The 13,415-nt window shown below is 38.9% G+C and overlaps 2 protein-coding genes across 14 annotated transcripts in view; one reads left to right on the top strand and one right to left on the bottom strand.

The window, feature by feature from the left end:
- Window positions 1–5,893, top strand: part of cadpsb (Ca2+-dependent activator protein for secretion b) — a 69,120-nt gene extending 63,227 nt beyond the window's left edge. For all 12 annotated transcript variants that reach the window (XM_084928903.1, XM_084928904.1, XM_084928905.1 and 9 more), the window contains 2 exons: window positions 4,068–4,172; window positions 4,596–5,893. In XM_084928903.1, coding sequence (XP_084785029.1) covers window positions 4,068–4,172; window positions 4,596–4,772 — 282 coding nt within the window. In that variant the 3' untranslated portion in view covers window positions 4,773–5,893. The remainder of the gene's footprint in view (window positions 1–4,067; window positions 4,173–4,595) is intronic.
- Window positions 5,894–6,608: 715 nt separating this feature from the next.
- Window positions 6,609–13,415, bottom strand: part of ca16b (carbonic anhydrase XVI b) — a 111,833-nt gene continuing 105,026 nt past the window's right edge. For both annotated transcript variants that reach the window (XM_084928892.1, XM_084928893.1), the window contains 5 exons: window positions 13,177–13,305; window positions 12,870–13,016; window positions 12,565–12,707; window positions 10,828–10,963; window positions 6,609–9,960 (listed from right to left, as the gene is read on the bottom strand). In XM_084928892.1, the coding sequence (XP_084785018.1) occupies window positions 9,814–9,960; window positions 10,828–10,963; window positions 12,565–12,707; window positions 12,870–13,016; window positions 13,177–13,305 (702 nt within the window). In that variant the 3' untranslated portion in view covers window positions 6,609–9,813. The remainder of the gene's footprint in view (window positions 9,961–10,827; window positions 10,964–12,564; window positions 12,708–12,869; window positions 13,017–13,176; window positions 13,306–13,415) is intronic.

Raw genomic sequence — 13,415 nt, 5'->3', positions numbered from 1 at the left:
CCCCAGGAGAATGTAAAAAGGGAATAAAATGAACACAAAATGAAAACATGCTTTGAAAAAAAAGCTAAAACTGAGTAAAAAACAGAGGGTTATAAGTTCGGGAGTCTAAGGTATTGGGAAACAATGCATGTTTGACTCATTAATACTTTAATAGGCAATTACCGATCGCTTTTGTTTAATCTTTTAATAAAAATGAATTCAATTCATGCTTATTTATATATCACCAAATCACAGCAGTAGTCAGCACAAGGCTCTTTATATAAAAGTAAAGACCCTACATCGATGTACAAAGAAACCCACTGATCCTCTGCGAGGAAGCACTTGGCGATAGTAGAGGCAAAAAACACAACAATAAAAAAAAAATCTCTTTTAACACAAGCAAACCTCCAGCAGGGCCAGGCGCAGGGAGGGGCAGCCATCTGCTGCGAACAATTGGGGTGAGGGGAAAGAGAAACAAAGGGCAACGAGACATGACAAACAACAAACCGGACAAAGCACAAAAGACTGAGCTTTTTCAAATATAAATATAGTCCTAAAAACAGCACAAAAGCCTTCTCTCTTTTCTGTTGTTTTTACACAGATGATGAGAATAGATGATGAATGACTTCCACCTGCTCGGACCAGGTTTATACTTTTATGCTCTGGGGGCCTTAATAGATCTACTTTAGCTTTCTATTGTTAGTATTCTGAGGTCCGAGCCATTTTTAGTCAGTTTTATGTAACTCCCACGCTGCTAAACTGCAGCTGAACTTCCACACGGCTGTTTCCATTGCCTCCAGGGATTTGAAACATTAATGAAAGCAACCTAAGAAGAAAACATGATGCAGGTTAAAAAGTATAAGGTCTAATGAGGGTTCATAAAAAGGCATGACTTGGATGTGAATTGTTGGGAACCAGTGTGTTACAGGGGGAAGAGAGCACTGTCTTACCAAACATAATCCTAATGGGATACATTGACATAAATGTGTCCTCCATGTGTGATTCAAACAACACATAATGCTGTGATGTGTCTGCTTCATGTCATTTAGAACCTGTTTGTAAAGACCTGTGTCTCCACAGGCGTGTGATTGCTTTGTGTGTCTGACAGATTCTCAGTTCTTTCTGTGAGGCAGTGACGTCACGTTTTTATGTCTGACAGACAATGGTTTTCTATTTTTGTGCCAGATGAATATGACTTTTTTTTAATCTTCTTTTTTATTTGGAGCCAGGAGTGATGCTGTTGTGAAGTGGGTTTTGCTTTTGTCTTTGAGGTCCACACTGGCTCCCCTGTCTCCGTGTGTCCTTAATTTTTTCTACTGTGGAGCTTTTTACCCCCTTGTGTCCCCCGTGTGGCCCCAGAGTGCCCAACTGAGATCCTAGTCAGCACCGTTGTGTTGAAATTGACTTTTTTTTTGTTTTGAGCTGTGAGTGTTTCAGTTTTAGCAACTTTGAAGCCGTCAATGTTTTTTCCTTTTTGATTTGAATGCATTTCCATTCATTCATTTGCATGCATGTGGAAGTCGTTCCTAGACGCTGCATAGGCTCTACTTTATCTCTCTTTCTTACGCTGATTTATTTCAATCCTTTTAATCTCCTGTTTTCTGATTAACTTCATTCCTGCTGCCTCCTCTAGTCAAAAAGTGGCACTTATCTCTAGCGTTGCGTTGCCTTGTTTTATCACATTATGTTGGTTGGCATGATTTTAGAGTCAAATAATCTTCCTGTGTACATCTTCTAGCATGACCCTCCTCAGAGTTCTGCCTCATTTGCACATAGAGCAGTCGTCCTTAGCACGTACTCAGCCACCCACCCACCCACCCACCCGCGAAGTCTGCATGCACTGCACGCTCAACTCGACTGTGAAGTGGACAGGCATCTGCAAGTTCAAACCTTTCAACCATTCACCTAATCCTGATCTCAATAAACCTCAACCTAAAAACTAAAAACACACCATCTAAGCTAACTCCTTCCACCTCTAATTCGGGCCTTGTAAAGCTTCTCTGCGTTCCTGCCTACTCACAAGTTTAAAGTTGACCTTTTTTGGAGGTATGACGCCCGTTTCTATCGAACATGGGTGCTGTTCTCTTGTAACTTTGGTGCAGTCTGGAAAATTGCCACCCCAAGGAAACGAGAGAGAAAAAAGTACAAGAAAACAGCACCGCTGCTCCCTGCCTGCAAACCATTTACTCACTCTCATTCTATTTTTCTTTTGCTAATGTACCCGTGTCAAAACTATAATTTCAATTCCCCATAGTAGTTTTCTATCCACAGTGTAGGGCATTTCAAACGCAGCACCGCGTTTCCACTTGAATAAATTATAAATAAAGGCTTAGTAATTGCCTTCAGTAATTGATGGGCCATGCAGCTGTTACAAAATATCGACTTGAATATTTTTTAGAAGTTGAAAAGGTAATTGCAGTTCAAGACAGATACATTTTTCAATGCGTTATGACTTCCCTCTTTTTAATTAATTCCTTCAAGTCGCTGTAATATCAGTGCACTCAGGAAAATTCCATAAACTTGCTCCTTCCATCTCTTCGTAGCGCTATAAATGCAGTTTCCTTGTGTAAAAGGTAAACGTGTGTCTGTTTGTGTCCTTGAGTGTGTTGGAATCACTAAATGAAATTCAAGCAGTTTCCATTTACTTTAGTAAACATTACATAGAATTTAATTTGATTCCATCTGTTGGTTTAGTGCGAAGTGTCGTTGGGGGATTTGACACCAAAGAAGCTCTTCTGTTTTTTTTTTTGTGTCTTATTGACCACTGGGATAAGCTTATAAGTCCGTTGTTTAGTAAAATGACCCGAGTGCATATTTCTATGACAGGGAACCTATTTTGCTCATTTCAAAATGATATTTTAATTCTTGGATATTGTTACTGTAGCTTTTCATGGTTTACTGCTCAGAATAATCATCTTCTGTTGTTTAATCGCCCTTGGTGGAGCCGCTCAATTCACCCACTGTCTAAAAACAAGCTGTCTTGAGCCACTCAATTCACCCACTGTCTAAAAACAAGCTGTCTTGGCTCCCTTTACCCTCCCTTGAAGCCAGTTTTCTTCTGATTGGTTGCCCCTCACAGACATAAGGTGGGTAGAGACCCTGTGCTCACAGCCACATCTGTGTCTGAGACGACCAAATTAACTATATCTCCTCACTTTTAACATCATGACACCGAGTGTTTAGAGCAGTGTGGATCCTGAGTTTTTGGCACACAGCTCAGTAAGGTCTGCTTTTACTTTTAGCCCTTAGTATGACAATAATTGAATATTTCTTATGGATGAAGTCAAAGCAAGGAGACAGTTTATTGCTTCATGTTTTATGCTAAGATAAGTTTTGCACTAACGTTGTGCAGTTTCTCTTACTCAGACCTAAAAAACATGTTAATTATGTTTGAGCTTTTTGATTGTACTTACCTATTGTTAAAGCCAGACTAGCTGTTTCACTGTTCCCATTCGTTGTGCTATCCTGCCTAGAGACGTTGCACCAGTTTTGATCTTTTCATCCAAATTAGAGACCCCCAAAAAGTGAGAGAAATGTTTGAGAAATGTAGCAAGTCTAATGTTTTACCATACAGTTTGAAGTTGTCACCACTTCAGTGCACCAGCGTTAACTTCCAAAGTTTAACTTTGATTTCGGCTCAGTGATTTATATTTAATGCTGTCCGGAACTCCGAGTTAAAAGCACGCGATGAAGAGATGAGGCGATCTGACATGTAAAAGTTGGAGTATTATATCTTTTAATCTACGATCAAAAGAAACAGTTGAAGCACGTCCATGTTCTGTAGCTTGTAATACTTCTGTGGCTCGTGAGATTTTATTTATTTTGAACATGATTTCCCCTTTTTCGAAAACCTCTTAACTTGCATTATTTGCTCGTTCTGACTCATGCAAGAATGGCTTTCTTGTGAAGTGCGATACAGACTTTGTACTGAGCTTTAATCCGAGTGACTGAATGCTGATGTTATTATGAAATGTACATGTTTAGGTCTGGTTTTATACCTGCGTCTTAAAGGTTAGTTTTCTGTCATGGTGTCTTTAGTACGTGTGTGGGTGTGTGTTTTGCTGGAGAGTGTTGTGTTTGTGTTTCAGCAATGGTACACTGCCACCATGAACCTGCTGGGGACCTGGCTCACTGAACGCATGGATCAGCAGCTCCACGTCTACCAGTTAAAAATCCTCATCAGGATTACAAAGGTAAGGTGTTGATATACTGGAAACCTTTTTTTTTTTGTCTACAAATCCTAACTTGGTCTATCTTAGAGCACCGTGGGTTCACATGGATGGGTTTTGGACTCCTGCAGCTTACGTGGTCCTTTAAGATCCAAAAGCTGGCCCATGGTTTCACTATTTCTCTGACTTCCATGTATCTCACGTCAACTTTCTTTTGTAGTAGCACCTTAAACTAACCTCTTTACTGATGTTAAGATGTTAAGTAAATATCTTGTCTGGAACCCTACTTTTACATTTCTTGAGCCGGTTTAGATGTTCAGATCCTGTTGGTAAGGTTAAATCTGGGATCAGTGCTAAACTGAGCTGAATTACCTTTTCTTCAGTACAGTAAATTGTCTCAGACACAGCAGGAAGTGTGTCATGTGACATATATTCGTCTTCTTGCAGAAAAAGTACCGGGACTTCCGCCTGCAGGGTGTCCTCGACTCCACCCTGAACAGTAAGATGTACGACACGGTGCGCAACAGGCTGACCATGGAGGAGGCCGCTGCTTCGGTGAGGGAAGGAGGCATGCAAGGCATCTCCATGAAGGACAGCGACGAGGAGGACGAAGAGGACGACTAGACACCGAGACTTCAGCCCCGGCCTCCCTTTAAGACCCTCCCTCACCCCGACCCCCTCCCTTTCACACTTTTGACTTTAGCCTGGTTACCGATGCATGTACCAACTCAGATAGCCACTCTAGGACCTCTTTGTCAGCTCGAAATGCCTATGAAGGAACTATTAACTATAAAAATAGTACTTATACTGAAGAAAATAAAAATAAAAATGTTTTAAAAAAAATAACCATGATTGGCAGTTTAGCTGTGTCATGATAAAGATAGCACCTATCTTGGATTCATTCATTTCTAAATTCATTTCTATGTGTTACTAAGCAATATGGAGAACCATTTGTTTGACAATGTTGAGTGAGATTAATAGGTGTGTCCCTGTCCAATGCAATCCTATATGGCGCTTCTTTGTCGTATTCTACATTCATTAATGGTACATTGTCGTGATGATGAGTGTGTGGACCCTTTTCTTTGTCTCGTCTGTTTTTAAGTGAATGCCAACTGCTTCGAACTGAAAATAAAACCTCTGTATTTGTTTACGGCTGTTACAGATAAACCGTCGTCTACTCACTGTTCTTAACATCGACAGTAAGTCTAGACCTGCATTTTTTATCATGTGTCAATGCTATGTGATCTCATCTCAATTACGAATTAGACATGGTTCAACAGGAATCTTGAACTTCGAGTGGGTATTCTAGAGATGCAATATTCTCATAGCTCCATTTTGATAACTCGGGAGATTCTATTTTTATTTCAACATTAAAAGGCCTTGAAACAGGTTCTATTTTAATTGAGTTGCACTTTTACAAGGAAAAAGAGCAAAAATAATTTTTTTTATTAAAAAAAAAAAAAGTTGGTCCGTCTTTGTTCTGTAATTGTGTAGAATGAGATGTCTGGCATTTGTTTGGGTCTCACTGTTGTTTTGTATATATTATATAAATATATATAAATATAAAATGCTGTACATTGCATTCTGAGCCATTGCTGCATGCCCGTGGGTTCCCACCCTCCCCAAACGCTTTCTGTTTTCTGTGTGAATTAGCTGGTGGATTCATTCTTGCTTTTGCCTTATGAAAGCCAACAGTTGTAATATGCAAGAGCTGTGGCCTCTAAATAAAAATTACTGTACATGTGCATCATCTGTCATGTTTCCTAAGATGTACCTGGGACACAACCGTCAACACTGAACACAAAGAGTCCCTGGTGCAAAGTAACAACATTTAGTAGTTTTGAGTATGAGGATATCCGTGATCTTTAGATTCTGTAATATATGTTTTTTCCCCTCTGTATTGTAGTTTGTACATTCATACAGAACTAAATTGAGTGTGTGGACTGCTAAAAGTTAATTATGCCTATTTATTTCCTAGCACGTATTTATCCATTTTAACCTTTTATATAGTGACAGTTCAGATGGAGAGCAAAACGAAAGAGAGAAAGAGTAGAGAAAAGAGCCTGAGGCGGACTCAAACCCACCCCTAATTTACAATACTTTTAACAGTGCCAATTTCTGCCAAAATAAAGTGCGGCATTAGGGAAAAATGAACCTATGGTGCCATTTCAGCTTATTCGGATTTTCAATTTTATGCCACTTCATATGTCTACTCCACTACATTTCACAGGGAAATATTTCAGTCCACCACATTTATTTCATAGCTCGGGTTACTCGATATATTAGGATTTTACAGTCATTTCATCATGAGTATAAATATGAATTAGAGGATGTGATAGGTTGACACGGCAGTGTATAAAGATTTAAATGAGCAAATCACTTGCATATATTAACACACAGGATTGTGCGTACTTCTTCCACCACTGTTGTTCGGCGAGAGTGTGACAGCAGGGGGCGACATGGAGAGCAGGTTCCTTATTTTATTTTCCATACTTCATGTAATACAAGGATGCAGTGCACCCAAAGCCAGACTTTATTCAATGCAGAGCAATGAGCAATACAATTTACCTAAATGACAGTATATTATAATATGGTATATAATAGCATCATAGGAATAACTATGATACTGTCATATAAACACGTAATGTGACTGACAAAACCTTTTTTTTTTTTTTTTTTTAAATTTTCGTAAGTTACAGATTAGAGTTAATGACCAGCGTAGCTGAAGTGATCCGAGACCAACATATCTGATATCTGATCTAAATCGTCATGGCGGATCTCAGAAGGGCAGCTTCGTTTGTTGGAGTTTTGCTGAGGTGTTTTCACAAAAGTACAATCTGTTACAGGTCCTCTGTACAAACCAAATCTTTGTATGAAAATATAAACTTCTATGATCACAAAGGTTACAGATTTTTTTTTTTCCTTTTTAAGTAAATGCGTGAAGCTACAGCACTTGTGTTTCAAATGTGAGCAGAGAAAGATGCTGGCATTCACACTCACACACACACCAACACGAGGTGAAAATTTAAAAATGAAAAAAAGTTTCGATGTGGAGTTTTGATGTTTCTCCAAATGTCAGAGGGGTTTCAATGGATTAAGCAAACTCCCGGGTGGAAAGGAAATAGATGTTATCAGATGAATTTTAAAAAAATGTTTAAAAAAAAATCAAAATTAAATTAAAAAAAAAAAATCGATCTCAGAAAACACAAAAATCAACCAAGAGAGGAATGTTAAGGGTTGAAAATGGGTTATAATTACAGTTCCAAACTAACGCAGTAAAGTCCAGATAAAATACAATTTACAGTCGGAATTTGAAACCTCGTCACACAAGTCTTTGATCTTGAGCTTGTGGAAGGCGAGTTTGAGGCTAGAAGTGAAACATGCTCAAAGGATAAGTTCACACTTTCCACAGTGGAAATCTGCGAGATTTAACAATATGGATTTCAAATTCTATCTGGTTTAATAGATCTCAGGATAAAACCAATAACATGTTCCAAAGCGGGACCACATCTTTGGTTACAAATAAAGCATCACCCCCCCCACCCCCACAGAAAGATTTCACCTAATTTGACTTTTTTCAGTGTTTGTTTACAATTTTAAATGGAAGTAACATAATTTTTTTGACACTGATCAACAGGGGGAGAAAAATGACCCATATCAATATATCTTTATATGAATGCAAACTCAGATCGATTAATTTGCAAACAGATTCACCCCTTTTAATAAAATCTAAAAAGTCCATCCTTCCGTAAGTTAATCCACTTTGTGATGACAGTACATTGAGCAATTTCAGCCCCATGAAGTCCAAGTCCTAGTTCATTTTCCTGCAATAACATAATTAGGAACAAAGATAACTATCATCCAAAAAAAAAACAAAAAAAAAAAAAAACATCTGAACAAGGCACTGAATAACATCTTCACCAGGACGCCTGGCAGGGATTCTTCTCTGTGGTAAAATTGGGTAAAACAATGAACTATAAAGCATGAATTACCTTAATTGAGAGCAATTTCTACTCATTTCCTGCTTCATCTTTTTTATTGTGGTACTCTAATGGAGCAGCCTTGAATGATTCACAGTTTAAAACAGCCTCTCAGTTTATCCTCTTTTAGCTCCTGTCTCGAAGTCCCTCTGCCTACTTTCTGTGAAGGGCTTCCACAAACCTTATGCTTGTAAGGCTCACCTCCACATCTCAAGCTCAGGCATGCACCATATTTTATTTTGATCTATATCTATATCTATCTATATATCTATATATCTATATATATATCTATATCTATATATCTATATCTATATATATAGATATATATATATAGATATATATATATATATATATGTGTAGAGAGGGGGAGAGAGAGAGAGAGAGAGAGTCCAGATTAAGTCTTGAAAAACTGGCAGTTTGCTCACATCAGCTTGGCAGGATTATAAAGAACAAAACTGCAGTATCTTTATCCACAAAACTGATGTGCACATATCCTCAAATGACTCAACCCAACCAACTTATACATGCTGCCAAAGATCCCTCTGTGAATGTGGCCTTGAAGTCCTTGAACGTTTGTGCAGAAAAATGTGGGATTTGGATTTTTAAATGTTGAAAACGAATCCGCTGCCAGTTGTTTTCACTTTGACGTGAATTTTATTTATTCATTTATTCAATTTTGGTGTTGATCAGCGTCAAAAATAAATTCTCGTTACATCCACTGCATTGCAAAAACACATGGAAAAAAAAAATGATGTAGAGCGATTACATTTTGTTGGTACAGATGTTTAACAGCTGAGCTTGGACCGCTTGGGTTAGAAAAGCTCAAAGAAATGCTGAAAAAAAAAAAGAAAAACACAGCTGGAGATTTGTAGGCAATACATGACAAGCTACAGATCTCCATTTATTTAAAAAAAAGAAAAAGAAAAGAAAAGTAAGTTTACACCAAGGCAGGTGGACAAATAAGAAGAAAAAAAAAACAATCATTGGCTGGCTATTAGGGATATAATATTTATAGATATATTTATATATATTACAAAACAATTTAACAATATAACAATATAAATCCCTGTAAAAAGCAATAAATGTTCACATTAGATGTTGTAACACACTTTAACAAAATAAGCCATAGGTACATTTTACAAGACAGCAGTGAGATACTGGGGAAATAATATATAGGCAGGTGTGAGTCTCTTCACGAGATAAAAAGCTTCACCCCTGTGGAGCGGAGCCTCAAAACAGTTAGTCTGACTGAAGTGATAAAGTGACATAATTCATGCTTGTAAAATGAAGTGAAGTTTTGTTCCGAGACAATCAGGAAGTGGATCGCTTCAGCGCATCCCGGCCTTCGTGCCTCGCGTTTGTCTCAGCGCGGTCCAAGATCCGAGTTTCCTCGCGATGCCAGGATTTAATGATGTCATACTTTTGCTCACTGGATTTTAGGCAGTAACACTGATAGTATAGTGCAAACTGGACAAAGCTGCTTATTCCTCGTGTCAACTTAAAACAGGTGCAAACGCTCAGCAGGATAACATTTAAGACAAGAAATAAAGGACAAAAACATAAATATCAAAAAACTTTTATCAGTATAAAAAGTAATAAGGTTATTCATTTTAATCAATAGTCTGGCAAAAAGGCCTCAGAAATGTTCTCGGATTTTTACAAATTAAGTGCCTGTAAGAATGTCCTCAGACGAGCGACTCCATGCTCTCTGCGGGGTCCGACTCGTCTGCGATCACCACCGCCCCATTAGTGTCCATGTGCATGGGGCTCAGGCCACACTCTCGGTTACTGACCAGGCTGAGCATGGCTTTGTAAAGGTACTGGTACTGCTCCTGTGCACACAAACACAAAAAATAGGCACCAAGTTCACTCTAAAGATCACTTAATTTTCTTAATATAATCACAAGCATGTCTACGTTCCACCACCAAAGGACGTTTCTGTTACAAACAGTTGAATGAAAGTGACTTTTGCAGTGAGTCACCTAAAAAGTAGAAACATCCAGTTCGCCAGCCTTTTTGCCCAAACGATCCATTTATGAATTCTCATCATATACCATAGAAAGCTTTAAAAAATAATACTAGATGGTGAACACCATGAGGCATTTAGCAGCTAAAGCCGAAGACATTTTGTCAGGAATTGGTGAAGAAAACAGAGCTTAAGGAAAACTGGACAAAGCCAAGAATACTAATGGAGCTCCATCTCTGCTGAATGAAAAGTGTGCTTGATGTGAAGACACCTGGCAATTTGTGTATCTGCCAGGCTGTTTTTCTGCCTGCTGTTGACAAGAAAATAATCAATGCAGCAGTAAATGCAGCTTAAGGCAGTATTAATTGACTTTCTGGCCACTTGGGGGCAGCAGAACAAGCTGTAAACAACAATGTCAATCGCAAGCTAATGAAGTTGATATGCTAAAGGTGTTAGCAACCCAATCCAAATCTATTTATACTTCCGGCAGATACAGAGCAACATTTAGCATTAATTCAGAGGCCCATTCGGAGCAGATACTCGTTTTTAGTTGGGTTTTATGGAAAATGGTGACAGTAGACTACACAGTAAAGCACTGTGCAAGCAGATAATCCACTTCAACTTCAAAGGTGTTTGACATGCTTGTTAAAGGAAAAAAAAAAATGATAAAAATATTTGACAATTGTGACACAAAATTTTAGGCACTCGATGTTTTACCACAGTGTGAACTTACTATGTCAGTGAAGACTCCTGGCCTCATGAGATTGATCATCTTAGCCACCTGATAGATGTCGACAACACCCTCGTTCTCCAGCTGCTGGGACAGCGTGGTGAGGGCACAGAGCATTCCTGCTGACACTGCTCCATACCTGAGAGGAGATACCCAGAATCAGCTCTGCTGGCTGTTTTCCTATTTTTGTGTTATCGCCTTAATGACTGCATATATAGGGCTAATTTCTTGTATGTCGCTTTATAGATTGAATACAGCTACTACAAATAAGCTGCTGACGTTATGCATAGTCACTGCTGGTTTCTGGACTACTGTTTTGGTTTTGTTTGTTTTTTTTAAACCGCAAACACTACACGTTCATTCTGCAGCAACTTATCAAGTAAAATGTTGCCAGGCCTAAAAGTAAACTCTTATTTATTCAACTCTAATTGGGACAAAATGAACATCATGTTCTATTAAGGAAGACTTGAATGTAGCGCTTGTGACCACAAACTCATAGGGTTAATTAGGCATGGCAAAATTATTTAGTGTCATAAATTGTTATTTTTGCCCTGCACATGCGTACTAGTGTCCTCTTTGATCATAAGCATTTCTGGTTCAAAGACATCGGAAAGGTTCTTCCTCCCTCCCCCAAAGTTAACGGTTTCACTTTGCCATGTCCCTTTCACATAGTTCCTTGTGCTTATATCACTCTTAAACTGAAGTTAGATCATTGTGATCTTCATTGTGTGCTCTAAAGACTGACATGTCACGACACAGTATCACTCAAGGTTATCGGACACTGAGAGAAAGGGCTGTCAGCGAGTACACTTGAATCACAATGCCTCGGCAGCCTCTGCACTAGAATCCAGTTGAACTGCATAATGTTTGATTGAATGGTTTAACATTACCAGTTAAGAGTCATGCATGCAGTTGCATATAGAAAGCACTGATGGAGGTCACAACTATATTTGCCACCACTGTAAATAACTGAATAAGTAAAAGTGAGAAAAATGTCAAATTAATTAATATAAAATAAAAGGTACAGTGCCAATTTAAAGGCAAAGTTGTAAGCAAATTAAATTAATTGGGCAGTAAGATGTGTTTCCCACTGACCTCTAATACTACTGGGTGTCTTTCTGCAAGACTCACAACAAGTTAATTTATAAAGAAAAAAAATCATCACTGCACTGAATCAAAGAAAGCATGAACCTGGCTGCATACAGCTTCCCTTGTCAGTCATAAGCATCCCATCATGTTCACACCTAGTATATAAATGAGTGGGGGAACACTGGGGCGGTTTTTTTGGTCTTTGACAACTACAGGGAGCAAACCGATTTATTTTTCATTGTGAGGAAATTGTGCGATGAGAACTATTCTGATAGGCGCTGCTGTTACCAACAGCAGCTAAGGATTTGTACAGACGTCTGGAGGAAAGACATCAGCTGGGAACATGGAAACCATTTTGGTTGCCTGGTTACTAAAAACACTTCTGCTGTTTTGGTTTATCCTCCAAGTGCACACACTTAAGGACTTTTCAAAGCCCAAGCCATGGAAAGCACTCCATCTGTATCCCACTTGTGAAGACCCTACAATGTCACCACATCTACCAAAAATTAATTTAACATCTGAGGAGACCTTCCCTTCTGAACTCTTCACATTTAGATTTCGACTCATGTTTATAACTGAACTTGAACCTTAACCCAAAGATTATTTAGTCTTTTCTCATCACAAAAGCCATAAAGGTAAATATAAACATACTCATCATGCACAATAGTGGGGCCATCTCGAGTCATGGCTTCCTCCTTGATGACACTAATGAGCTCGAAGGTGCTGCTGAGAGGGGCATCAGGGTTTGGCCATTTAGGGCACTGGAAATGCCTCACCTCCAGAACGTAATCGTCCTGTTGGAGAAGAAGAGTGCACACCCATGACATGTTTAATTAGGATTCTACACATTACAGCATTTCCCTACTGAAATAAAATGTAATAAAGACGAACTCCTGACGTGATGCGTCATGTAATAATAACCCAACACTGATGTAATGAGGCAGAGGAGCAGCTACCTGTGTGGCCTCTAGAATGAAGTCATGGATGATGATCTGCTCCTCGTTGGAGAGGCACAGTCTGTCCTTACTGATGAGTGTGACAGTGAAGGCGATGCAGTTCATGGCCTCTTCGCGACTCGGCCAGTAAACAAATTCATCCTCAGCCTGCAGGGAAACCATGAAGAAACCTGGTATTTACTTTTTCACTAATGATTCATTTTCATTCTAAATGTTCACGTACAAACGGCGCACGTCCATCAGAAACTGCGGGACAGACAAATAAGAAACTTCAGAGAAAAATGTATAATCTTCCTCCATTACTTACCAGGCCGTGGTTGTCGGGCAACATGACAATAATTTGAGCGTTATGGTCCCAAATCATTCTCCAGAAGTCTGTGGTGGTATGAGGCAAAGGATGCTGGGTAATGATGAACTCATTGCTCCTGTAGTAGCCCTGAAATGACAGACAGTGAGCTTTTAGTTTTTCTCAAGGCCACAGCACTCATGCATATGAAATATTTCCCACACCAAAAAAAAAACAACCCTTAAACGTAGTTAGGTCCA

This window comes from Perissodus microlepis, chromosome 5 (assembly GCF_051167445.1).
Source record: "Perissodus microlepis isolate ML-2025 ecotype Zambia chromosome 5, ASM5116744v1, whole genome shotgun sequence".
Classification (NCBI taxonomy): Eukaryota; Metazoa; Chordata; class Actinopteri; order Cichliformes; family Cichlidae; genus Perissodus; species Perissodus microlepis.
The sequence above is the reverse complement of the archived record's forward strand: the minus strand, read 5'-3'. Positions and strand labels throughout refer to the sequence as shown.